At 46.2% G+C, this 24,551-nt stretch overlaps 1 protein-coding gene across 2 annotated transcripts in view; it reads right to left on the bottom strand.

The window, feature by feature from the left end:
- JAK1 (Janus kinase 1) overlaps window positions 1-24,551 on the bottom strand; it is a 176,566-nt gene that overhangs the window by 27,308 nt on the left and 124,707 nt on the right. For both annotated transcript variants that reach the window (XM_063939173.1, XM_063939174.1), the window contains exons 4-9: window positions 17,507-17,660; window positions 16,466-16,629; window positions 15,192-15,519; window positions 8,103-8,282; window positions 7,250-7,407; window positions 3,817-3,940 (exon numbers count right to left, since the gene is read on the bottom strand). In XM_063939173.1, the coding sequence (XP_063795243.1) occupies window positions 3,817-3,940; window positions 7,250-7,407; window positions 8,103-8,282; window positions 15,192-15,519; window positions 16,466-16,629; window positions 17,507-17,660 (1,108 nt within the window). The remainder of the gene's footprint in view (window positions 1-3,816; window positions 3,941-7,249; window positions 7,408-8,102; window positions 8,283-15,191; window positions 15,520-16,465; window positions 16,630-17,506; window positions 17,661-24,551) is intronic.

The following is a 24,551-nucleotide window of genomic DNA, read 5'->3' as shown; positions in this document are numbered from 1 at the left end:
GAGCCTGCGAAGGGGAAACGTCTCGACATTCCAATCTGTACCCCTGGGATACTACTTGTAGGATCCAGGGGTCCTGTACGGTCTCAGCGTCATGCTGAGAGCTTGTCAGAAGCGGTGGAACGCTTCTGTTCCTGGGAATGGGCTGCCTGCTGCAGTCTTCTTCCCCTTCCTCTATCCCTGGGCAGATATGACTCTTATAGGGACGAAAGGACTGAGGCTGAAAAGACGGTGTCTTTTTCTGCAGAGATGTGACTTAGGGTAAAAACGGTGGATTTTCCAGCAGTTGCCGTGGCCACCAGGTCCGATGGACCGACCCCAAATAACTCCTCTTCCTTTATACGGCAATACACCTTTGTGCCGTTTGGAATCTGCATCACCTGACCACTGTCGTGTCCATAAACATCTTCTGGCAGATATGGACATCGCACTTACTCTTGATGCCAGAGTGCAAATATCCCTCTGTGCATCTCGCATATATAGAAATACATCCTTTAAATGCTCTATAGTCAATAAAATACTGTCCCTGTCAAGGGTATCAATATTTTTAGTCAGGGAATCCGACCAAGCCACCCCAGCTCTGCACATCCAGGCTGAGGCGATCGCTGGTCGCAGTATAACACCAGTATGTGTGTATATACTTTTTATGATATTTTTCCAGCCTCCTGTCAGCTGGCTCCTTGAGGACGGCCCTATCTATAGACGGTACCGCCACTTGTTCTGATAAGCGTGTGAGCGCCTTATCCACCCTAAGGGGTGTTTCCCAACGCGTCCTAACTTCTGGCGGGAAAGGGTATACCGCCCATATTTTCTATCGGGGGGAACCCACGCATCATCACACACTTCATTTAATTTATCTGATTCAGGAAAAACTACGGTAGTTTTTTCACATCCCACATAATACCCTCTTTTGTGGTACTTGTAGTATCAGAAATATGTAACACCTCCTTCATTGCCCTTAACGTGTGGCCCTAATAAGGAATACGTTTGTTTATTCACCGTCGACACTGGATTCAGTGTCCCTGTCTGTGTCGACCGACTAAAGTAAACGGGCGTTTTAAAACCCCTGACGGTGTTTTTGAGACGTCTGGACCGGTACTAATTGTTTGTCGGCCGTCTCATGTCGTCAACCGACCTTGGCGCGTGTTGACATTATCACGTAATTCCCTAAATAAGCCATCCATTCCGGTGTCGACTCCCTAGAGAGTGACATCACCATTACAGGCAATTGCTCCGCCTCCTCACCAACATCGTCCTCATACATGTCGACACACACGTACCGACACACAGCACACACACAGGGAATGCTCTGATAGAGGACAGGACCTACTAGCCCTTTGGAGAGACAGAGGGAGAGTTTGCCAGCACACACCAAAAACGCTATAATTATATAGGGACAACCTTATATAAGTGTTTTCCCTTATAGCATCTTTTTTATATATTTCTAACGCCAAATTAGTGCCCCCCCTCTCTGTTTTAACCCTGTTTCTGTAGTGCAGTGCAGGGGAGAGCCTGGGAGCCTTCCCTCCAGCCTTTCTGTGAGGGAAAATGGCGCTGTGTGCTGAGGAGATAGGCCCCGCCCCTTTTTCGGCGGCCTCGTCTCCCGCTCTTAACGGATTCTGGCAGGGGTTAAATATCTCCATATAGCCCCCGGAGGCTATATGTGAGGTATTTTTAGCCAAAAAAGGTTTTTATTTGCCTCCCAGGGCGCCCCCCTCCCAGCGCCCTGCACCCTCAGTGACTGCCGTGTGAAGTGTGCTGAGAGGAAAATGGCGCACAGCTGCAGTGCTGTGCGCTACCTTAAGAAGACTGAGGAGTCTTCTGCCGCCGATTCTGGACCTCTTCTCGTTTCAGCATCTGCAAGGGGGCCGGCGGCGAGGCTCCGGTGACCATCCAGGCTGTACCTGTGATCGTCCCTCTGGAGCTAATGTCCAGTAGCCAAGAAGCCAATCCATCCTGCACGCAGGTGAGTTCACTTCTTCTCCCCTAAGTCCCTCGTTGCAGTGATCCTGTTGCCAGCAGGACTCACTGTAAAATAAAAAACCTAAGCTAAACTTTTCTAAGCAGCTCTTTAGGAGAGCCACCTAGATTGCACCCTTCTCGGCCGGGCACAAAAATCTAACTGAGGCTTGGAGGAGGGTCATAGGGGGAGGAGCCAGTGCACACCACCTGATCCTAAAGCTTTACTTTTTGTGCCCTGTCTCCTGCGGAGCCGCTATTCCCCATGGTCCTTTCAGGAACCCCAGCATCCACTAGGACGATAGAGAAATATTATTAATGTCTAATAAAGCACCCCAATGATTCTTAACCTAGGGTACTCGCTCCCATGGGTAATTGCTGTGAAATTCAAAAGGTACACCAAAAACGGTCCGTACCCGAAACAGTTGCAACCTCTTCCCCTGAGATTCGGATGCTCAGCCCCTCTACAATACTTCTCTTGTCATTTGTAGAAATCTTTAATCATATCCTTATCATTACATAACGACCTAAACTTAGATGGTCAACAGCACCCTGCTTACAGTACATTTATATATTGATCAAGTGCCCTAATGGATACCAAGGGAAAGCAGTGTCCTAGGGATCTCTAGCCCCCCATTGCATCACAGCAGGACCCTGATAACAGGCCCTGATATACAGTCTAAGGATCACTTGTGTTTCCTGCATAAGAGAGACTACCTGGATTTAGTGCAATCCAGATCACTCTCGACACAACGCCCCCTAATGTCAGAGCTTGTGATTAGGACATCAGCCTATGGCACAGGTTCTCAAACTCGGTCCTCAGGACCCCACACGGTTCATGTTTTGCAGGTCACCTGTAGATTTTTCAAATGTGGCAGTTGGTGATACACGGTGCAGCTGCTGGGTGACATGGAAAACGTGAACCGTGTGGGGTCCTGAGGACCGAGTTTGAGAACCACTGGCCTATGGCATAGGTTCTCAAACTCGGTCCTCAGGACCCCACACAGTGCATGTTTTGCAGGTCACCCAGCAGGTGCACAGGTGAATTAATTACTCACTGACACATTTTTAAAGGTCCACAGGTGGAGCTAATTATTTCACTTGTCATTCTGTGAGGAGACCTGCAAAACATGCACTGTGTGGGGTCCTGAGGACAGAGTTTGAGAACCTGTGGCCTATGGTATGGCATATATTATTACCAAGTTTTACCTGGTTCTAGTTTACTCCAAATAAAAATATTGTAAAGAGATGTCATCTTAAAATTAAAAAAAAATGAAATACTCCACAGATTCGGAATCCCCATAAGTGTTAGAACATAAAATAGCTTTGATAATGAATAAGAAAATATAAATGTGTGTGGATCACAGTTTTGACACTTCCACATTTTTCTTACATTGTAACATGAGAAATATATAAGTACAAATCAGTCAGTTTTTCAAGTGTTTTGCTTTGCAAATGTTGGGGGCACAAAGAACGCGAATAGGCTGCTACTAGGGTTACCCAGGTGGAAAAAGAGGAGAGAACCGCTGCTTTAAATGGACCACTAAACACAACGTATGTGATTCCTAATAGCATTTCCGTGTGTGTGTGTGAGTGTGTGTGTGTGTGTGTGTGTGTGTGTGTGTGTGTGTGTGTGTGTATGAGGAACTTGTCAGGCTGGACGGTGACAGGACATGAAGCTGATTGGGTGGGTGGGGAATTTTCCTTTGTACAGCAGACTTCCTATCAGTAACACTTGCTGCAGGATGCCGCAGTCAGACCTTTAAGCCTACAGTTGTACAAAGTGGCTAATATATAGTCACACACACATGCACAGTCATACAGACATGCGTTTGTGCAGTCATATCTTGCAATACTAACCTTAGATATTTTGGAACACGCCACAGTCATGAGAATGTGGTTGAAATCTGTACAGCTCCACCTCAGGACGTACGTCCCCTCCTCATTTCCTTCTTGCCGCAGCTTGTTTACAGCATACTCTGTGCTACAATACATACAGCACCACATGAAGCAGCAGAGGAACATTCCCTAGTGCTATTACAATGGGCTCCTTATGTATTAATCATACAGCTCTAAATGATGTGTATTCACTTAGGTATAGATACACACCCCTAAGTACCCTCCAGCCGCCGGCCAACACTTAGGGGAGCTGCGGTTTGAGGCTCAGACAGTGAGTGACCAGTACGGGGATTGCAACAACCCAGAAAAGGGGGAGACAAGTGGTGACGGCAAAGTAGGTAGATAACCAGGGGTCACAAGCACAGGTATAAGATCAGAAAACGGCAACGTATCAGACAAGGACAGAACTGGTAGCAGATAACGGTATTCTGGTCTGAGAGGAAGCTAACAGGACAGTAGGACAATGGTCAGGTGAGCTCAAAGAGCAGCGGTCAGCACACAGGTGGAGACTGGGCGCACCCTGCAGAGAAGCGATAGCGGGAGATCATTGCAATAACTCCCATCACTGAGCCATTGCTATCCCATCACACTCTATGAGAACTTTCACCCTGACACACGGAAATCGTTGTACAGCGTCAGGACACCCGGAATTCCCAGCGAGAAATACACAGCCAGAACCAGAGAAGATCAGTAAGAACAAAGCAAAAGACTAGGGGAGCAGTGCTGGAATCACAAGCGTACAGTATATAGTATACAGAGATGTAAGATGAGGGCCATAAACCATGGAAGTTTGTCAGATAGTTAATAAGAAGTGTTTTAAAGATTCGGTGAGTGAGCCCCAGCCTAGTAATAGTGGTGCAGAAATACCTTTAACAGTCTTAAAAGCAGAGTACGTTTTCCCTTTAAAAGAAAAATATATATAGAATATGTTTTGGCTTCCCCTCAGTCCCCAGGAAACATAACCAGGGAGAACAGGGAAGAACAGACAAAAACTTAAGGCCCCCAATACACAGGTCAGACTTGTCCCAGGAGGGCTACAGCAGATTTGACACTTGATATGCAATCTTTTACATGCAATTTGCATCAGATAAATCTCATCAGATTTATCTGATGGGCTGGCTCTCATTGCTAGGGGGGGGGGGGGGAGGGAGGTGGCCCACACAGGATGCCAGTCAAGCGTGCATGCAATATATCACAGGTGCTTAAGAAGGGGTCTGGGACTCCAGGTCGACAACAAAAAGGTCGACACACCTTAGGTCGACGCCAATTGGTCGACACACCTTAGGTCGACATGGACAAAAGGTCGACAGGAACAAGGTCGACATGGAACAAGGTCGACATGGAACAAGGTCGACATGGAACAAGGTCGACATGGAAAAAGGTCGACATGGAAAAAGGTCGACATGGAAAAAGGTCGACATGAGTTTTTTATGTTTTTTGGGTGTCGTTTTCTTCGTAGAATGACAGGGAACCCCAATTAGTGCACCGCTTCGCTCGCCATGCTTTGGCATGGTGCCTTTGCTCCGCTACCGCTTCGCTCGGCACAGATTACCGTTCCAATCGTAGTCCACGTGGATCGTTAAGTGTGAAAAGGTTCCAAAAAAGAAAAAAATCGTGAAAAACTCATGTCGACCTTTTTCCATGTCGACCTTGTTCCTGTCGACCTTTTGTCCATGTCGACCTAAGGTGTGTCGACCAATTGGCGGCGACCTAAGGTGTGTCGACCTTTTTGTTGTCGGCCTGGAGTCCGGATACCCTTAAGAAGCACCCGCGATGTGCCGTTGATGGCCCTAAATCCGATTTATCCTATATGCTGCAAGTAGAATCTGTAGGGTCCAATCCGATGCGCACGGGAACACGCATCGGATCCGACCTCATGTCAAACACAGACGATCTGGACAGTTTTCATCCGATTAATCGGAACAATCTGTCGTAATCGGATAAAAACATGCCAAGTCGCACCAATGTATGGGGGCCTTAACCTATACGACAAAAAAAATATGTGGGAGGGGAGTACAAACAAAATGTTGAAAAGAGCACAACTTACTGATTCACCCAAAACCTCTCATAACCGATGGTAATATCAATACACACAACGGGGGTCACCACAACGTCCAAATGGACTTATAGTCAAACAATAAACTAAGTCAGAGGTTCCCAAACGCGGCCTCAAGGAACCCCAACGGTCCAGGTTTTAAATGTATCCATGCTTGGCCACAGGTGACTTAATAAGCACCTTAGTCAATTGATTTAACCATCTGTGCTGAGCCACAGATATACCTAAATCCTGGACTGTTGGGGTGCCTTGAGGACCGCGTATGGGAACCTCTGAACTAAGAACAAAAATTAGGCAACCAGTAGCAATCCGATATTACCTTTACACGGTCTACAGCTGGTTAGGCGAATGAAGCACACTTGTGATTGGCTGTGATAGGATGTCTTTGGGACATATGCACCAAATAGTCATCATAAAAAACTATGAATGTGGCACATCACACTGTGCAACTGAAGATACCCGTCTCCTCATGTGGGCGGAGATGTATCAAACATTGGAGAGAGATAAAGGGGGTCATTCAGACCTGATCGCTTTCTAGCAGTTTTTTACAGTCCTGCGATCCGATAGTCGCCGCCTACAGGGGAGTGTATTTTAGTTGTGCAAGAGTGCGATCGCCTGTGCAGCTGAGCGATACAAAAAAAACTTTGTGCAGTTTCTGAGTAGCTCCGGACTTACTCAGCCGCTGCGATCACATCAGCCTGTCTGAGCCCGGAATTGACTTCAGACACCCGCCCTGCAAACGCTTGGGAACGCCTGCGTTTTTCCAACCACTCCCAGAAAACGGTCAGTTGACACCCACAAACGCCTTCTTCCTGTCAATCTCCTTGCGATTGGCTGTGTGAATGGATTCTTCGTTAAAGCCATCGCACAGTAACGATCCGCTTTGTACCCGTGCGATGCGCCTGCGCATTGCGGTGCATACGCATGCGCAGTTCTGACCTGATCGCAGCGCTGCAAAAAAAGCTAGCGAACGATCAGGCCTGTATGACCCCCAAAGTACCAGCCAATCAGCTCCTAGCTGCCATTTCACAGGCTGTGTTTGAAATTAGTTAGGAGTTAATGGTTAGTACTTTATCTCTCTCAAAGACTTACAGGGGAGATGTAGATTATGGTGGGAAGTGCCAAATGCCCAGATCCAGGGCGATTGTTTTCTCTCTACTTCTCGGGCGGATGAGATATTAATACATCTCAGCGTTACTGCTTCACCTTGATAAGAGGTGAAGCAGGTGCGATAGGCATGTACACAGAGAATTAGGCCCAATCAAAGGTTGGTTTGGCATTATACAACCTTCACCGAAAAACACATCATTTCAACACTTACTACAATCGCCGACTTACCAAATAGGCCCGTGACATCCATTCATTATGCTGTGAACTATCAATGGAGGGGCCACGTCCGTGCAGAGATAGTGGTGGGCGTCTGCCGTGAGTCTGAAGTACCCGTCCACCAGGGCGGTAAAGGAGAGCGCCGCCTCTGGAGAGGACAGTTTCAGCTCCTGAATGAACAGAAACATGTAAAAAGGACTTCAATTCACTGATCAGAACAAAAAAGGAGAACGGGGCTATTAAAAATGTATCCCAAACACATTACACCATCCTGAACACACGGGTCTTGTGCATAATGTGCAAAATATAAATCATGCCCTCGGTATACAGACACGTCAAATACAATTCTCTGGGTGCTTATCGGTTATTATTTTACACCCAAACTTGTAGCGGATATTAGACAAGATATTGGGCGAGCTGGGAGATCACTGCCGAAACTGCTGGCGGTTGAGGCCGCCCGCCGCCATTGTCGGAATTACGCCCCAGGGTGATAACTGGTCTTTGTACTCTGCGATATTGCAGCGTGCATGTCCAAGGTAAGTTTTATAAAAGGTACCAGGGGCCATTGCTGAAGGGTAACAGTGAACAGTAAATGTGCAGATCAGATAGGCTATAATACAATGCCACTACTGGCCTTTTAATAAATGGACATTTATTTGCACAGCACCTGAACGATACTTTTGGGGGAAGACCCGTACAATCAGCGCTGCTCACATCCCACACACAATGTAATGTCTCCAGGGCGCCATGCTATCAGAACTGCAAGGCCGGCTCTCCCTCCCAACGGTATCATCCAAGATGTCAATTTTAAAAGCAAATATCCTTTTACAATGTTCTGCCGCGGACACGATCGCCCTTGCATTACCATGCACTTGTTGTCCTGATTATTGACCACAACCATTTCCTCTTTCACCACGATGTGAGTAATCTCAGGGAAATACGAGAAGCTGATCCACTGCTCTTTGTTGGTCGCCTTTTTATCCATTCTGTTTTTATTTTCTCCTTTCTTTCGCTTTAACTTCTTTTCTTTTTCATTGAGCACAGACTGCAGGTAAAGCGAGTGACAAATCAGACGCTGGTTGCCCCCATACATCCATGAACAACAAAAAGTCACTGCACCTGAAAAGCAACATTTTATAGCAGATATATCCCTTCGCACAATGGACCCTCTTTCAGCTGTGGTTGGAGGAGCTGCTGCTGATTACATAGAAACAGCAGCGATAGCAGTAATACGGTAATGCAGCAGGGGGCGTCACGCCTCTTGCTACATTACTGATCTGAACTGCGTCCAATGATGCAGTATCGGATGTTCCCTAATACCATCGGGAGGCTTGTGGCTTCCAAGCAGACGCACAAGCCAACCGTGGCAGAGCCCAGCAAATCTCCGTTCAGCAACGGAGATCCCTGGACTCTTCCCAACACCTACACGGGTATAACATAGGCTGTCACCACCCCCTCACTGCCCCCAAACAGCATCAGTGAATCACTGACAGTCTGCTGCCATCCTGCGTCCTGTGTTGCAGAACGGGTCCCGAGCATTTGCGCAGTACAGCTAACCTTTGCGGCGCAGGATGCCACATCTGAATAACCACCAATCTCCCCAGGAAAGAGAATGACTTGTCATCAGACCCCTAACTGACCAATATGCCGGATACTTGACCTATACTCACCGGATGGACCCTGAATACACCTTGGGAGGGTTTAAAATTTACAGGCACTCAGAGAATTTGGCGACCCACCTGCTAGATTTAAATCAGTAATAATTTAAAAGGCAAAAACTAAAACGTGGCAAACTCAGGGATGCCTGGAACTGGTGGGCAATTACATTAACCCCTTATTATAATTTCTGTTCATCCAATGATCCAGCAATTATTGCTCATAAGGCCTCACAGGACCTCTTTTGAGATCGTATCACACGGACCTCAGCTACCAGTAAATGCACAGCCGAGCAATAAACTACGAGCGGCTTTGTATTTGCTAATGAGTACGGTCACAGCAAAAGTACAGCTCTGGCCGGGCACAGATTCTGAGGTCTGGAGGAGGGGCATAGAGGGAGGAGCCAGTGCACACCAGATAGTACTAAATCTTTCTTTAGAGTGCCCAGTCTCCTGCGGAGCCCGCTATTCCCCATGGTCCTTACGGAGTCCCCAGCATCCACTAGGACGTTAGAGAAAATAAGAATTTACTCACCGGTAATTCTATTTCTCGTAGTCCGTAGTGGATGCTGGGAACTCCGTAAGGACCATGGGGAATAGCGGGCTCCGAAGGAGGCTGGGCACTCTAGAAAGATTTATGACTACCTGGTGTGCACTGGCTCCTCCCACTATGACCCTCCTCCAAGCCTCAGTTAGGACACTGTGCCCGGACGAGCAGACATAATAAGGAAGGATTTAGAATCCCGGGTAAGACTCTTACCAGCCACACCAATCACACCGTACAACTCGTGATACTATATCCAGTTTGACAGTATGAAAACAACTGAGCCTCTCAACAGATGGCTCAACAATAACCCTTTAGTTAACAATAACTATTTACCAGTATTGCAGACAATCCGCACTTGGGATTGGCGCCCAGCATCCACTACGGACTACGAGAAATAGAATTACCGGTGAGTAAATTCTTATTTTCTCTAACGTCCTAGTGGATGCTGGGAACTCCGTAAGGACCATGGGGATTATACCAAAGCTCCCAAACGGGCGGGAGAGTGCGGATGACTCTGTAGCACCGAATGAGAGAACTCCAGGTCCTCCTCAGCCAGGGTATCAAATTTGTAGAATTTTGCAAATGTGTTTGCCCCTGACCAAGTAGCTGCTCGGCAAAGTTGTAAAGCCGAGACCCCTCGGGCAGCCGCCCAAGATGAGCCCACCTTCCTTGTGGAATGGGCATTTACAGATTTTGGCTGTGGTATGCCTGCCACAGAATGTGCAAGCTGAATTGTACTACAAATCCAGCGAGCAATAGACTGCTTAGAAGCAGGAGCACCCAGCTTGTTGGGTGCATACAGGATAAACAGCGAGTCAGATTTTCTGACTCCAGCCGTCCTGGAAACATATATTTTCAGGGCCCTGACAACGTCTAGCAACTTGGAGTCCTCCAATTCACTAGTAGCCGCCGGCACCACAATAGGCTGGTTCAGGTGAAACGCTGACACCACCTTAGGGAGAAATTGGGGACGAGTCCTCAACTCTGCCCTATCCATATGGAAAATCAGATAAGGGCTTTTACATGATAAAGCCACCAATTCTGACACTCGCCTGGCTGAAGCCAAGGCTAATAACATGACCACTTTCCACGTGAGATATTTCAGATCCACGGTTTTTAGTGGCTCAAACCAATGTGATTTTAAGAAACTCAACATCACGTTGAGATCCCAAGGTGCCACAGGAGGCACAAACGGGGGCTGAATATGCAGCACTCCTTTCACAAAAGTCTGAACTTCAGGTACTGAAGCTAGTTCTTTTTGAAAGAAAATCGACAGAGCCGAGATCTGTACTTTAATGGAGCCTAGTTTTAGGCCCATATCCACTCCTGCTTGCAGGAAATGCAGAAATCGACCTAGTTGAAATTCCTCTGTTGGGGCCTTATTGGCCTCGCACCATGCAACATATTTTCGCCATATGCGGTGATAATGCGTTGCCGTAACATCTTTCCTGGCCTTAATAAGCGTAGGAATGACTTCTTCCGGAATACCCTTTTCCTTTAGGATCCGGTGTTCAACCGCCATGCCGTCAAACGCAGCCGCGGTAAGTCTTGGAACAGACAGGGCCCCTGCTGTATCAGGTCCTGTCTGAGCGGCAGAGGCCACGGGTCCTCTGAGAGCATCTCTTGAAGTTCCGGGTACCACACTCGTCTTGGTCAATCCGGAACCACGAGAATTGTGTTTACTCCTCGCTTTCTTATTATTCTCAATACCTTTGGAATGAGAGGCAGAGGAGGGAACACATAAACCGACTGGTACACCCACGGTGTCACTAGAGCGTCCACAGCTATCGCCTGAGGGTCCCTTGACCTGGCGCAATATCTCTTTAGCTTTTTGTTGAGACGGGACGCCATCATGTCCACCTGTGGTTTTTCCCAACGGTTTACCAGCATCTGGAAGACTTCTGGGTGAAGTCCCCACTCTCCCGGGTGGAGGTCGTGTCTGCTGAGGAAGTCTGCTTCCCAGTTGTCCATTCCCGGAATGAACACTGCTGACAGTGCTAGTACATGATTCTCCGCCCATCGGAGAATTTTTGTGGCTTCTGCCATCGCCATCCTGCTTCTTGTGCCGCCCTGTCGATTTACATGGGCGACTGCCGTGATGTTGTCTGACTGGATCAGCACCGGCTGGTGTAGGAGCAGGGCTTTTGCTCGACTTAGGGCATTGTAGATGGCCCTTAGTTCCAGAATATTTATGTGAAGGGAAGTCTCCTGACTCGACCAAAGTCCTTGGAAGTTTCTTCCCTGTATGACTGCCCCCCAGCCTCGAAGGCTGGCATCCGTGGTCACCAGGACCCAGTCCTGTATTCCGAACCTGCGGCCCTCTAGAAGATGGGCACTCTGCAGCCACCACAGTAGAGACACCCTGGTTCTTGGAGACAGGGTTATTAAGCGATGCATCTGAAGATGCGATCCGGACCACTGGTCCAACAGGTCCCACTGAAAGATTCTGGCATGGAACCTGCCGAAGGGAATTGCTTCGTAAGAAGCTACCATCTTTCCCAGGACCCGTGTGCAGCGATGCACTGATACCTGTTTTGGTTTCAGGAGGTCTCTGACTAGAGATGACAACTCCCTGGCTTTCTCCTCCGGGAGAAACACTTTCTTCTAGACTGTATCCAGAATCATACCCAGGAACAGTAGCCGTGTCGTCGGAACCAGCTGTGACTTTGGGATATTCAGAATCCAGCCGTGCTGGTGCAGCACCTCCTGAGATAGTGCTACTCCCACCAACAACTGTTCCTTGGACCTCGCTTTTATTAGGAGACCGTCCAAGTACGGGATAATTAAAACTCCCTTTCTTCGAAGGAGTATCATCATTTCCGCCATAACCTTGGTAAATACCCTCGGTGCCGTGGACAGTCCAAACGGCAGCGTCTGGAATTGGTAATGGCAATCCTGTACCACAAATCTGAGGTACTCCTGGTGAGGATGGTAAATGGGGACATGCAAGTAAGCATCCTTGATGTCCAGGGATACCATGTAATCCCCCTCGTCCAGGCTTGCAATAACCGCCCTGAGCGATTCCATCTTGAACTTGAATTTCTTTATGTACGTGTTCAAGGATTTCAAATTTAGAATGGGTCTCACCAAACCGTCCGGTTTCGGTACCACAAATAGTGTGGAATAATAACCCCGGCCTTGTTGAAGTAGGGGTACCTTGATTATCACCTGCTGGGAATACAGCTTGTGAATTGCCGCTAGCACCGCCTCCCTGTCTGAGGGAGCAATCGGCAAGGCAGATTTTAGGAACCGGTGGGGTGGGGACGCCTCGAATTCCAGCTTGTACCCCTGAGATACTATTTGCAGGATCCAGGGATCCACCTGTGAGCGAGCCCACTGATCGCTGAAATTTTTGAGGCGACCCCCCACCGTACCTGGCTCCGCCTGTGGAGCCCCACCGTCATGCGGCGGACTTGGAAGAAGAAGCGGGGGAGGACTTTTGCTCCTGGGAACCTGCTGTTTGTTGCAGCCTTTTTCCCCTACCTCTGCCTCTGGACAGAAAGGACCCGCCTTTTCCACGCCTGTTTTTCTGGGTCCGAAAGGACTGAACCTGATAAAACGGCGCCTTCTTAGGCTGTGAGGGGACATGGGGTAAAAATGCTGACTTCCCAGACGTTGCTGTGGAAACTAGGTCCGAGAGACCATCCCCAAATAATTCCTCACCCTTATATGGTAACACTTCCATGTGCTTTTTTTTGAATCCGCATCTCCTGTCCAATGGCGAGTCCATAAGCCTCTCCTAGCAGAAATGGACAATGCACTTACTTTAGATGCCAGTCGGCAGATTTCCCTTTGTGCATCTCTCATATATAAGACTGAGTCTTTTATATGGTCTATGGTTAACAGGATCGTGTCTCTGTCTAATGTGTCAATATTTTCTGACAGTTTATCTGACCACGCAGCGGCAGCACTGCACATCCAAGCTGACGCAATAGCTGGCCTAAGTATAATGCCTGTGTGTGTATATACTGACTTCAGGATCGCCTCCTGCTTTCTATCAGCAGGTTCCTTGAGGGCGGCCGTATCCGGAGACGGTAGTGCCACCTTTTTAGACAAACGTGTGAGCGCTTTATCCACTCTAGGGTGTGTTTCCCAACGTGACCTATCCTCTGGCGGGAAAGGGAACGCCATTAGTACCTTCTTAGGAATTACCAATTTTTTATCAGGGGAAGCCCACGCTTCTTCACACACTTCATTTAATTCATCTGATGGGGGAAAAACTACGGGTAGTTTTTTCTCTCCAAACATAATACCCTTTTTAGTGGTACCTGTAGTTATATCAGAAATGTGTAACACCTCTTTCATTGCCTCAATCATGCAGTGAATGGCCTTAGTGGGCATCAGGTTAGACTCATCGTCGTCGACACTGGTGTCAGTATCAGTGTCGACATCTGGGTCTGCTTGAGGTAGCGGGCGTTTTAGAGCCCCTGACGACCCATGCGACGCCTGGGCAGGCACGAGCTGAGAAGTCGGCTGTCCCACATTTGGCATGTCGTCGATTTTCTTATATAAGGAGTCTATACGTGCACTCATTACTTTCCATAAGCCCATCCACTCAGGTGTCTGCCCCGCAGGGGGTGACATCCCTTCTAAAGGCATCTGCTCCGCCTCCACATCATTATCCTCATCAAACATGTCGACACAGCCGTACCGACACACCGCACACACACAAGGAATGCTCCGAATGAGGACAGGACCCACAAAAGCCCTTTGGGGGGACAGAGTGAGAGTATGCCAGCACACACCAGAGCGCTATATAATGCAGGGACTAACTGAGTTATGTCCCCTATAGCTGCTTTTTATAATATATATATACTGCGCCTAAATTTAGTGCCCCCCCTCTCTGTTTTTACCCTGTTCTGTAGTGTAGACTGCAGGGGAGAGCCAGGGAGCTTCCTTCCAGCGGATCTGTGAAGGAGAAATGGCGCCAGTGTGCTGCAGGAGATAGCTCCGCCCCTTTTCCGCGGACTATTCTCCCGCTTTTTTCCATATTCTGGCAGGGGTATTTTCCACATATATAGCCTCTGGGACTATATATTGTGGAGTTTTTGCCAGCCAAGGTGTTATTATTGCTTCTCAGGGCGCCCCCCCCCCCAGCGCCCTGCACCCTCAGTGACCGGAGTATGAAGTGTGTATGAGGAGCAATGGCGCACAGCTGCAATGCTGTGCGCTACCTTGGTGAAGACTGATGTCTTCTGCCGCCGTTTTTCCGGACCTCTTCTTGCTTCTGGCTCTGTAAGGGGGACGGCGGCGCGGCTCCGGGACCGAACACCAAGGACTGGGCCTGCGGTCGATCCCTCTGGAGCTAATGGTGTCCAGTAGCCTAAGAAGCCCAATCCGGCTGCAAGCAGGCGAGTTTGCTTCTTCTCCCCTTAGTCCCTCGCTGCAGTGAGCCTGTTGCCAGCAGGTCTCACTGAAAATAAAAAACCTAAACTATACTTTCTTTCTAAGGGCTCAGGAGAGCCCCTAGTGTGCATCCAACCTCGGCCGGGCACGAAATCTAACTGAGGCTTGGAGGAGGGTCATAGTGGGAGGAGCCAGTGCACACCAGGTAGTCATAAATCTTTCTAGAGTGCCCAGCCTCCTTCGGAGCCCACTATTCCCCATGGTCCTTACGGAGTTCCCAGCATCCACTAGGACGTTAGAGAAAGTACAATTACTGTAGGTCCTCAAACATATAGCATCCATGTAACTCAGCAATTCACATACATACATACATATATATGTATGTAATTCTGTCTTTATAACTTACGGCTGGTTTTTGCCTCCACAGAATCCCGTCGTTCCCGGTCACCATTACCTCGTACACCTCACTGACGGAAAAGCCATTTTGCTCATTCTCAGAGGAGATCTTTAATGAGGTTGTCTCGAAGATTTCAGCACCGTAATTCCTAGTCAGCGTCTCCAGCGTGGACATGTACTTCACCTTCAGGTCGTGGGGCGACACGCTGCTGTCGCAGATGGTTTTGTTGTTGAATTCTTTTAGGAAATTCCTGAAAACGTTATTAATCCGAATGCGAGTCAGAATATTTCTCTGCTTGATGGTTCTGTTTAATGTTTCCGGAATGTATTTCTTGTAGCTGAAAAGTAATAATAGAAAAAAAAGACCACGCGTATCGTTAGACTGCAACACACACATATGCATAGTAAAGACAGGTACTCACTGTTTGATGCAAAGAATACAATACATTTTTATTTTTCAAGAGAAACATTTCTTGTTGTCTTTTCCCAAGATTAAGTAAACAACATACAAACTTTCCACACCATTATTAGAGACTATTTAAAATACAGACATCATCCCCATACATTGCTAATCAGGTTGACTATTAAGCAATGTAATATTTGTACATTTTGGTCAGTCCCCAGTGCTAGGAAGACGGGACATACCCTACCTAGCCTGGGAGGACATGGTCTGCTGTCATGAATGAAAGACCGGGAAGGAAGGGCAGGGGACGCAGGACCGAAAGTAACATTTATTTTTGCATCGATCTAGGACTTGTTTTTCTACATATGTATCTATTCTCCCTGAACATCTATGAGACTCTGGAAATTCAGGTTGTTCTCCTGGATTCAATGCAGATCCTCTGTTCCTGTGCAAGTCCTGCTCTCTTACAAAGTGGTGGACAAGAAGAGGGCTTTATCTTACGCGTTTCATCCACTGTTGTGTAGGACTTCATCAGGGACATTGTGTAAACTACGAGTACGGTGGGGTTGTGCATGGAATACCACCAGGAAACCATTTAGGTATCATTTAGACAAGCACTGCATGAAGCACCATGAAATGTGTGGACGTAACCTTTTGTATCATGACAATTAGGAACAAGCACTTTTCCCATTCACTAAAAGAATGGTGTATGCTCTCAGAAAATAGACCATTCCAACCATTTACACACCTATCCTTTAGAACACATCCTTAGGGACAGGCTTGTGTCCCAGAACCAAACACTTCCATCAATAAACCAAAATAATGGACAATGCAGAGACTGATGTAAATCATAGCATTTCCGTCTCCCAATTGGTACTAACCTTATGTCCTTTGGGATTTCCGGCAGCTGCATCTTCCTCTTGATGGCGTAGTGCGATATGGCTAGCACAGCCATTCCCAGGCACTCATTCTCTATCTCATGCACCTCCGATTCCGTTTTAGGTTCTCGAACAGGTGCCAGACACTTCACCAACTCATACTGGCCCTGTTAAAAGCAATAACATGAATTTTATTTATGTTCAGGGACAGACTTAACCCAATTCTCCACTATTTATAAAGCAGAAGTGATCGGAATAATTTTCCAAAAAGTAAAAAAAAAATGACTAAGAAGTTTTTACAATCGGCTTATCCTGGCAGAAGGCGGGGCCACCTCTAACCACGATTATACATTTCATTATACAATGATCTATACTGTGCCACAGGTAATGCCAACAGGCTGTTTGCAGGGCAGCCAGTCACAAGGACCACTGTATAATATCTCAAATGTGTATTACATAGTACAGATTTTATATTGCATAAGTACAAGGACCCAAAAGATGGATGTGACTGGCTAATTAATTTGTGATACTAAAGGTTAGCAAACGGACTCTTCCCACAATTTCCTTAGATCAAATTCCATGGTACGTGCACTAGTATTATTATTATGCGGAATATCATATCCCTGCTGTAGATTATAAGTAACCTATTCGACAAAACTACTTTGCTAGCACATATTGACCAAGGAGTCTCAAATCCGTGTAGAAAGGGTTCCGATACGAGCAGCCGCGTATATTCACTGCAAAACGTTCCGTTATATTTTATCTGCGACCAAGTACTTGTGTTATACCAATTCCTGGTTCACTATGAGCGGCATGCGGCTAAGACGCAATGATTCCCTATGCTAGCCATATTGGCTTAGTTGTGCTGGGCAGCTCGCATCATATGGCAGAAAGATATTAGGTGTAAGCGGACACCTCTATATTTAACAATGTCCTCAAAGTACTTGACGTAGATCAATCTTTTAAGAAAAATAGAAACCTTATAAAAAAAAAAAAACCCAAATAAAAAACACTCTGCCTGCGCTGGCACCTGCTAGATTGTACCTGTGCGAATATGTAATCCAGGGAGCTGGCATCAAGAATCGGGGTCCCTTCCTGGACCTGTTTGCTTTCATAAGGGTCTCTCTGCTTTTTGGGGTAATACCTCCAGACCGGCGACTCGCTTTCATTCGTCCCGTGCCAATTTGTAAAAAAGAATCTTGGAGCGGAAGAAGAAAAAAAAACATAAAAATAAATAATAAATCACCATCAGGTTACATGTAACAGTGCAGTTCTGCTATTCACACAATCATAAAACAAAGGCTGCTAACCCCCGGCTCACCAGCCGTCATACACTTGGGGTCGGGGGTTATAAGCGCCGTCTGGTCTGAAGTCACTTTATCTGATAGTAAAAAGTACCTTGCGACGCTCACAGACACATCTGTAAGGGCTACCTCGTCCTAGATCTACCATGTGATTACAATTAAGATTTAATGGGGAAACCGTTCTGGGCCAATAAATGAAAAAGTACCCGATGGCTGGAACATTAATAGTGCGTTTGGGGTAAGAAAGGCGACCATTCAGGTGGAACCCGCAGTGAATATCACACATATGTTTCGGCATCCGCTGCATGCTCAGATTTCGGTACAATGTGTAACTGTCTGCAGGTGTGTAGTACATTAAGATCCTGTGACGGCTGAATAAATATTTATGCTGTTAGTAGCTACTGGGTGTACAGCAGGCATTTAGGGAAGTGCAGCTTGTGACTGTTGCAGGACATGCCCGTACTACTTCTGATATTATGCTCAGTGGGAGAGTCCATTAAAAAAACAAAACAATGAAACCATTAAATATTATTTAACTTGATGTGAAGAGCATTTGTTACTTAGAAGCCTTTTAATACCCCCCTCCCTGGATATTATTAGGGCTTTTCATATACTTCTGAGACGTAACACGAGGGAGCTCACAAATACCCAGACGACACATAGTAATGGCTCTTTCACAGAGCCAATATATACTGTCACTGGTAAGCAGGACATGACTCCGCTACACAAACCAGGATGACAGAATCTCTACGTTTCGTATCCTCGACAAGACGACAGATCGGTAACACAATGAGCTTTGTATCGACTCGCTCTGCAGACCGTTTAATGGGCTTTCAGGAAGAAACTATGTTTAGAATACTTGTAAAGAGAAACATCAATACACTCTGTTCTCCTCCATCTACATAACCATCCCAGCTAATGTTTACTGTTCTTACACGACAATCCATGAAATATATATATATATATATATTATATATATATATGGAAACAGGGGGGATGGGGGCGCCAGCGACCAACGGTGTCTAATGGATTTAGATTAATTATGAAGAAGTGGCAGGATACGTTCAGATAAAATTATAAAATTACATTTAATTTATAAAAAAGGTGGGATAAAATTTTACAAGCATGGGGTAATGTTAAGAATACATACGAAAAATATTTAAAACAAAAAAAAAAAAACAATTATATAGTATAAAACATGAGAGTAAAAAACAATTATATTCTAAAAAGATAAGAATACAATGCTTATCTTAAAAAATGGAGGGTCAGTTCAGAGGTACACCCAACGCGTTTCGTCCATCAGACTTCATCACCCCTTGATGAAGTCTGATGGATGAAACGCGTTTTTTTTTTTTGTTTTAAATATTTTTCGTATGTATTCTTAACATTACCCCATGCTTGTAAAATTTTATCCCACCTTTTTTATAAATTAAATGTAATTTTATAATTTTATCTGAACGTATCCTGCCACTTCTTCATAATTAATCTAAATCCATTAGACACCGTTGGTCGCTGGCGCCCCCATCCCCCCTGTTTCCACTTTTAAATCCTAGGTAGCTTATCCCTGCCTAAATCTGCTTGGAGGCTAGCTGACACCTTATATTTATCAAGGAGTGTCTACGGTTGGGTCTATTGTTATAACCCTATATACACTCTACTCACATAAGCCGGTGGCGCCGTACTACCACTATTTCATCATATATATATATATATATATATATATATATATATATATACACACATACACAATGTAGAGATCAGCAGCACTCCATTCAATTATAAGTAATTAAGCAAAGCCGGTGCCTTCCCGGTAATATCCATGAAATGGATGTCCATAAATAAATGTAGTAGTCAGCGGCACTCACAGCTCCCGGTCAGGGAATGAAAGAAGACACAAGCGTTGTGTAATCAACGTTTCAATGTTATTCAAGTGAACATTTTCCTCAGGATAATAATGCCGCTGACTACTACATTTATTTATATTTATATACTTATATATATATATATATATATATATATATATCCAAGGTGCTCCTGCACTCACATCCTCCATATAAGTCACAGATGGGCGGGTGCTTCCAACAGACCAGGAGGTCTATTATGTATCCAAAACTGTCCACAAAGTGGGGATGCACTCTCGCTGTTGAAGACATATATATATATATATATATATATATATAGAAAGAAAGTGAAAACAGCGCCTACTAGTGCAGTATATTAGGATCCTTTAAATGAAAACCTCCACCAGTTCAATAACACCCTTAGAAAAACGCAAGTACCATCATGAGTGGAGTTAACCACTTCATTAAATCGCATGCTCTCAAAATGGGAATTCCCGAACTGGATAGATTTCTCCCTTCAGCTCCAGAACCTCATGGTACTTCTAATGCTCAATGATCACCAATGAAAAGAAAGAAGGTAGCCGAAATAGTGTAATAAAGTTTTAACACCAGTTTAATTGTTAAAAAACAAAGCAAATACCCGTACATCAAAATAATGTAAAAATAGCTTATCTGATGTGTAGTAGATACAGTTCAGTCTCTGTTCCTCAACGCGTTTCGTCCTTATGGCATCTCAAGCCTGGACTTCATCAGGACTTAATGATGAAGTCCAGGCTTGAGATGCCATAAGGACGAAACGCGTTGAGGAACAGAGACTGAACTATATCTACTACACATCAGATAAGCTATTCTTACACTATTTTGATGTACGGGTATTTGCTTTGTTTTTTAACAATTAAACTGGTGTTAAAACTTTATTACACTATTTCGGCTGCCTTCTTTCTTTTCATTGGTGATCATTGAGCATTAGAAGTACCATGAGGTTCTGGAGCTGAAGGGAGAAATCTATCCAGTTCGGGAATTCCCATTTTGAGAGCATGCGATTTAATGAAGTGGTTAACTCCACTCATGATGGTACTTGCGTTTTTCTAAGGGTGTTATTGAACTGAAGGAGGTTTTCATTTGAAGGATCCTAATATACTGCACTAGTAGGCGCTGTTTTCACTTTCTTTCTAGATCCATCAAAACAGACAGACTGAACACCGGTCACCTGGATTACGGCTGCCACCCTGTCAGAGGGAGTGTGGATTGGAGACAGAGAACTTGGACATTACCACTGTCTCTGGACTAAGACTCTTTTTATTTTCAGTCATTTGATGTAGCGCTAAGTACCACCTTTTCACCGATATATATATATATATACAAATAGAAAATTCAGCATGTTGTGAGGATAAGTGAGCTTGCTATGGTGAGTGCTGAATTTTCTATTTGTATGTATTTGGGTAGGTGGCCATGGGCTGCATGCACCCCACCCTATGAGTGGTGAGTGCAGACACTGCACCCCGCTTCTGGGGTGGCGAGTGCTGTGGTTTTCTATATTTGTTTGCATATTGTGGGGTTAATCTTTGGCAGGGCCGGTTCTGGTGCCCTGCTGACGTCATCGCGCAGCGCACAGCAAAGGTCCTCTCCACGAAGGGAAACTAGACGCGTACGCGTCTAGTTTCCCTTCACAGCGGCAGCGGGGGGCAACGGGCAGCGGGGGGCACAGCAGCAGCGGATCTTGAAGGCAGCGCCCCAGGCAAAAGTCCTGCTTGCCCGTGGCAAGATCCGCTACTGATCTTTGGTTAACTCTTATTAACCGTGGTCACAGTCCTTTTCATGCACCCCTGTGTAATCTCAATTGTTCTAAACCTGTGTCAGCTGCTCCTTAGTAATTTATCAGCCAGTGTCAGGTGACTAGTATGCCTTTAAAAGCCATAAGATTTGTGGCAGGCATACATTAAACCTAGTGGGCATATTTGCAGTTATATTATGTGTGATACAGTTGCCAGGTTTTAATTTTTAAGGCTTTGTGATAGTGTAGGACCTGCATGAAGGTGGGGTACCTTGGCGAGCGGTTTGCAGGCTTCCGTGCATTGGCCAATTCACTAACTAAACCCCCATCATTTATTTATTGATGTTGTGAGGACAAGTGGTGAGTGCTGAATTTTCTATTTGTATGTATTTGGGTAGGTGGCCATGGGCTGCATGCACCCCACCCTATGAGTGGTGAGTGTAGACACTGCACCCCGCTTCTGGGGTGGCGAGTGCTGTGGTTTTCTATATTTGTTTGTATGTATATATATATATATATATATATATATATATATATATATATCCATATACCAGGTCTGAAGGCGGCACTATGAGACTTTACACATCCGTTAGAAGTTAAACAAGCATGTGTTTGTTTTATCAACGTTTCGGGAGTCAAACTCCCTTCATCAGGAAACAGCACACAAGTGAATGCACTACAAACATACTCTTAAATAACTTACCCCCCCACGACCGCCAACCTCCACCGCAGGGTTGGCGGTCATTGGGGGTAAGTTATTTAAGAGTTTGTTTGTAGTGCATTCACTTGTGTGTTGTTCCTTGATGAAGGGAGTTTGACTCCCGAAACGCTGAAAAAAAACCCCCACATGCTTGTTTAACTTCTAACGGATGTGTAAAGTCTCATAGTGCCGCCTTCAGACCTGGGATATATTGGGGCTGCACACCCCTTAAGGAGGGCACCAGAGCCAGCACCACGGAGGGACAGAGGAGTGCCGGACTGCTCGCTGGTATTATATACATACACACACACGCAGACACACACAGAGGAGCAGATGGCTTATTAAATCCAGTAATGATCTGCATATTACACCCTAGTGCTAAAGGCTCCCGCTCACACACCACATCAGCTGTTGGTACATAACTGTACTGGGACTGCACAGTATTTATTTATTTTTGTAAAAATAAGATTTTAAACCTTCCGGTAAATCTTTTTCTCCTAGTCCGTAGAGGATGCTGGGGACTCCGTAAGGACCACGGGGTATAGACGGGCTCCGCAGGAGACACGGGCACTCTAAGACTTTAGATGGGTGTGCACTGGCTCCTCCCTCTATGCCCCTCCTCCAGACCTCAGTTATAGAACTGTGCCCAGAGGAGACGGACAGTACGAGGAAAGGATTTTTGTTAATCTAAGAGCGAGATACATACCAGCCCACACCATACAACATGGTATATACTAAACCAGTTAACAGCATGAACAAAACAGCATCAGCCAGAGACTGATCTTAACTGTAACATAACCCTTATGTAAGCAACAACTATATACAAGCCTTGCAGAATTTGTCCGCACTGGGACGGGCGCCCAGCATCCTCTACGGACTAGGAGAAAAAGATTTACCGGTAGGTTTAAAATCTTATTTTCTCTTACGTCCTAGAGGATGCTGGGGACTCTGTAAGGACCATGGGGTTTATACCAAAGCTCCAGACCGGGCGGGAGAGTGCGGATGACTCTGCAGCACCGATTGAGCAAACATGAGGTCCTCATTAGCCAGGGTATCAAACTTGTAGAATTTGCAAAAGTGTTTGAACCCGACCAAGTAGCTGCTCGGCAAAGCTGTAATGCCGAGACGCCTCGGGCAGCCGCCCAAGAAGAGCCCACCTTCCTAGTGGAATGGGCCTTTAATAAATTCGGTAACAGCAATCCAGCCGTAGAATGAGCCTGCTGAATCGTGTTACAGATCCAGCGAGCAATAGTCTGCTTAGAAGCAGGAGCGCCAACCTTGTTGGCTGCATACAGGACAAACAGTGCCTCTGTTTTCCTAACCCGAGCCGTCCTGGCTACATACATTTTTAAGGCCCTGACTACATCAAGGGACTTGGAATCCTCCAAGTCACCCGTAGCCACAGGCACCACAATAGGTTGGTTTATATGAAACGACGAAACCACTTTAGGCAGAAATTGAGGACGAGTCCTCAACTCTGCTCGATCCACATGGAAAATCAGATAGGGGCTCTTGTGAGACAAAGCCGCCAATTCGGACACCCGCCTCACAGATGCCAAGGCCAACAACATGACCACTTTCCAAGTGAGAAATTTTAATTCAACCGTTTGAAAAGGTTCAAACCAGTGTGATTTAAGGAACTGTAACACCACGTTAAGGTCCCATGGTGCCACTGGGGGCACAAAAGTAGGTTGGATGTGCAGCACTCCCTTTACAAAAGTCTGCACTTCCGGGAGAGAAGCCAATTCCTTCTGAAATAATATAGATAAGGCCGAAATCTGCACCTTAATGGAGCCTAACTTTAGGCCCATATCCACTCCTGTCTGTAGAAAATGGAGAAAACGACCCAGATGGAAATCTTCCGTAGGAGTATTCTTGGCTTCACACCAAGATACATATTTCCTCCAGATACGGTGATAGTGCTTCGCCGTTACCTCCTTCCTAGCTTTGATTAGAGTAGGGATGACTTCCCCCGGAATACCTTTCCTAGCTAGGATTTGGTGTTCAACCGCCATACCGTCAAACGTAACCGCGGTAAGTCTTGGAACACACAGGGCCCCTGCTGCAACAGGTCCTCCCTGAGAGGAAGAGGCCACGGATCTTCTGTGAGCATTTCCTGAAGATCTGAATACCAGGTCCTTCAAGGCCAATCTGGAACAATGAGTATTGTCTGCACTCTTGTTCGTCTTATGATTCTCAATATTTTTGAGATGAGTGGAAGTGGAGGGAACACATAGACCGACTGAAACACCCACGGTGTCACCAGGGCGTCCACCGCCACTGCCTGAGGGTCCCTCGACCTGGAACAATACGTCCGAAGCTTTTTGTTGAGGCGTGACGCCATCATGTCTATTTGAGGAAGTCCCCAACGACTTGTTACCTCTGCAAAGACTTCTTGATGAAGACCCCACTCTCCTGGATGGAGATCGTGTCTGCTGAGAAAGTCTTCTTCCCAGTTGTCCACTCGCGG

This window comes from Pseudophryne corroboree, chromosome 9 (genome assembly GCF_028390025.1).
Source record: "Pseudophryne corroboree isolate aPseCor3 chromosome 9, aPseCor3.hap2, whole genome shotgun sequence".
Classification (NCBI taxonomy): domain Eukaryota; kingdom Metazoa; phylum Chordata; class Amphibia; order Anura; family Myobatrachidae; genus Pseudophryne; species Pseudophryne corroboree.
The sequence above is the reverse complement of the archived record's forward strand: the minus strand, read 5'-3'. Positions and strand labels throughout refer to the sequence as shown.